This window comes from Frankliniella occidentalis, unplaced genomic scaffold (assembly GCF_000697945.3).
Source record: "Frankliniella occidentalis isolate FOCC.00 unplaced genomic scaffold, Focc_3.1 Scaffold5869, whole genome shotgun sequence".
Classification (NCBI taxonomy): Eukaryota; Metazoa; Arthropoda; class Insecta; order Thysanoptera; family Thripidae; genus Frankliniella; species Frankliniella occidentalis.
Genome location: NW_026272904.1, coordinates 1 through 2,779, shown reverse-complemented (window position 1 = coordinate 2,779; position 2,779 = coordinate 1). Strand labels below are relative to the sequence as shown.

Genomic DNA, 2,779 nt, shown 5'->3' with positions numbered 1-2,779 from the left:
ACATGTTAGATATCCTGTGACAGTTAAAAAATTTGGCTTTAAATGAGAAAGAGGATGAGATAGGGGAGTTCTTGTGCCGCAAAGGAATAAATAACACTTTATTCTAGTTTGAAATTACTAGAGAATATTGCACATGCCATATGTTCGCTAGCACAAGATCTCTCCTTTCTCCGCTCAGCACCACTTCTCGGTGAGGTTGCCGCTGCTGCGGTAGAGGTGCGCCGCCGGGGAGGACGTTCCTGACGAGGGCGCCGTCCACCGCAGGGCGGACTGGAAGGGGTGCGGGTGCGGGGCATCGGAGGGGATGCCGGCGGGCTGCTGCGGCTGGGCCTGGTGCTGGCCGGGGTGCTCCGCGCCGGACCCCGGCGGCACAGGCGCCTCCCCCTTGTGGTTGCGCTTGGGCGCCTTCTTATCCGCGGCGCCGCCCCCGGGGGTGGATCCGGAGCCTGGCGGGGCCGACTCGACGGACTGAAGGGAGGCGGCGCGGTGCAGCGAGAGGCGCAGCGGCTTCCTGGGCGGCACCGGCCTCGACGTGGACGACGAGGAGGCGGGGCGTGCCTCGAGCCGGCCACCGCCGCCGCCCTCGCCGCCCGAGCTGCAGTACTCGTGGTGCTTGCGGTAGTGGCGCCCGCCGCTGGTACCGTGCTCGCCGAGGCCGCTGTGGGCCTCGGACTTGCGCCTCGGCCGGCGGATGTCCGAATCGGAGGCGAGACCGTCGGACTGGCTGGGCTGTTGGGGTAGAGAAGAAACGGTCAGTCATTGCTTGCCGGGTGTGTGTTGAGGGTGCTCCTTCAGGCCCTTGTACTCACCGACTGCCGGATCCGGATGTGCTGCACGGGGCCGCGCGGCGACTCGGCGCTGAACACGTCCAGGGCGTTGGTGCTGCGCGCCAGCTGCAGGCTCAGGTTGCCGCTGGAGCTGGAGTGCGACTGCCTCCTGGACCGCTCCAGCCGCTGCTCCAGTCGGTCCAGCCGCTCCAGCCGCTGGGGGTCGTCCTTGTCCACGCGCTTGCTGCGCATGCTGGCCTCCAGTCGCGGCAGGTTGGACACGAGCTGCACCTGCAACGGGGACCATGACGAGAACCGTGAGCCCCTCTGGACGGACGGCGTTGCCGAGAAAGAAAGGATAGAGAGGCGAAATCAAAGAGTGTACGTGCGGTGGTGTAAACAATAGATAGTGTGGTAAACACATTGGTGGTGCCAAACAACTACAAACAAACCAAAACCAGGTGCGCACGGAACGCACCTGATGTCTAGACAGAACAGGCAGTAAGGACTTTCAAGTACGGAAGGAGTGATTTCCGGACAAACTCCTGTTGAAATTCACTTCGATCTGGTGGGACTTCCCCACCAAATCGTTCCTCTGACTAAAAAGTGGTTCAATCGTGCGATACATTTAAGTGCTGCGTGCCGGTTGGTGAATTGAGCACAGTAATCAAATTATTGCGTGACATACGAGTCTCCGGTGGGGCTTGTTGCCGCTGTACTGCTGACTGGTGTGGTTGTTGTTTTGGTATTGGTGGGAGTTACTGCTGACCTGCGACCCCTTCTGGTAGAGCTGGACGTCGCTCGGGGACGGGGAGGGCGACGAGGAGGCCGTCACGATGACGGTGGACACGTTGGCGCTGGCCGACCGCTGAGGGCCGGCCGTGGAGCCGTGCAGCGCCCCCGTCCCGCAGGTCAGCAGCTCCGACACCTGGTCCTCGAGGTAGGAGATGCGATGCGACAAGCGGACGCTGTCGGCGCGCAGGCTGTCTGCTGACCGCTCCGCCTGCAGGGCCCGCTCGCGCTCCGCGGACAGCTGCGCGGACATCGCGGACAGGTCCTGCTCCGGGGCGGCGCGCAGCAGCACGAGCTGCGCCGGGTCCGGGGACACGGCGAGGAGGCGGTGCATGTCGTCGCGGGTCTTGCTCAGCACCAGCTTGCCGTTCACCTCCAGCACCCTGAAACAGCCGACAGGGCTCGTGACTCGGGGCGCCCGGGTGGTAGGCAACCCAACGCACGGCGCTGTGCGCGATACTGCGCTGGCTTGCCGCGGCGCCCGCCAGGACGTCAAGCAGCACCCTGAAGTGCAGCACCACGGCAATACAAAATACATACCTGTCGCCTTTGGCCATCCCGCTGGTGTCGGTGGCCCAGTGCACGTACAGGCCGGGCGCGTCGTCGCGGGGCCCGGCGCCGAACTGGGGGCTCTTGGGGTCGTACTGCACCTGCACCGAGACGAGCCCCGCCCGCCCTGCTGGCCCAACGCAGCTGTGGACCGGAGACAAAAGAATCGTGCGTCAGCGTGCGTCAGCCGCGAGTCGAGAACCCGGAGCTGCGGGTGTGGTGCGAGTCGCACCCACTGACCTGTACAGGGTGTTGGCGGCCTGGCTGCTCCTCGCCCGCTCCGCCTCCTCCAGCAGGGCGGCCACGTTGCGGGTCTCCTCCAGCAGCGACAGCAGGTTGAGCTCCTCACGCCCCAGCTGGTACTCCAGCTCCGCCTGCTGGATGCGCACGTCGATGTTGCTGCGAAGGGACAAGTTTGATGTTGTAGCAGTCTGCGGGACACCAACCCCCGGCCAACAACACCATTCTCTGCGACTTACTCTGTGATGTCGAGGCGCTCCAGGGCCATCTTGAGGTTCTTGATGGCGAGTCGCTTGTTGTCGACGTCCAGGCGCAGCTTGTTGAGGCGCTCCTCGGCGGCCCTCCGCTCCTTCTCGCTGGGCGGCGGCCGCTGCTGCACGTGCGGCCAGGTGGCGGCGGCCGGGGTGGCGGGGGCGGCGGGCGGCGGCGGC

The 2,779-nt window shown here is 64.9% G+C and overlaps 1 protein-coding gene across 1 annotated transcript; it reads right to left on the bottom strand.

The window, feature by feature from the left end:
- Positions 1-6: 6 nt before the first annotated feature.
- On the bottom strand, positions 7-2,775 carry LOC113211833 (uncharacterized; the record flags this gene model as incomplete). Its single annotated transcript, XM_052277137.1, has 6 exons — positions 7-729; positions 810-1,058; positions 1,456-1,942; positions 2,100-2,252; positions 2,349-2,507; positions 2,588-2,775. Coding segments are annotated over 6 exons (1,791 nt in total), but the record flags the coding sequence as incomplete, so codon positions are not given.
- Between the last annotated feature and the right edge of the window lie 4 nt (positions 2,776-2,779).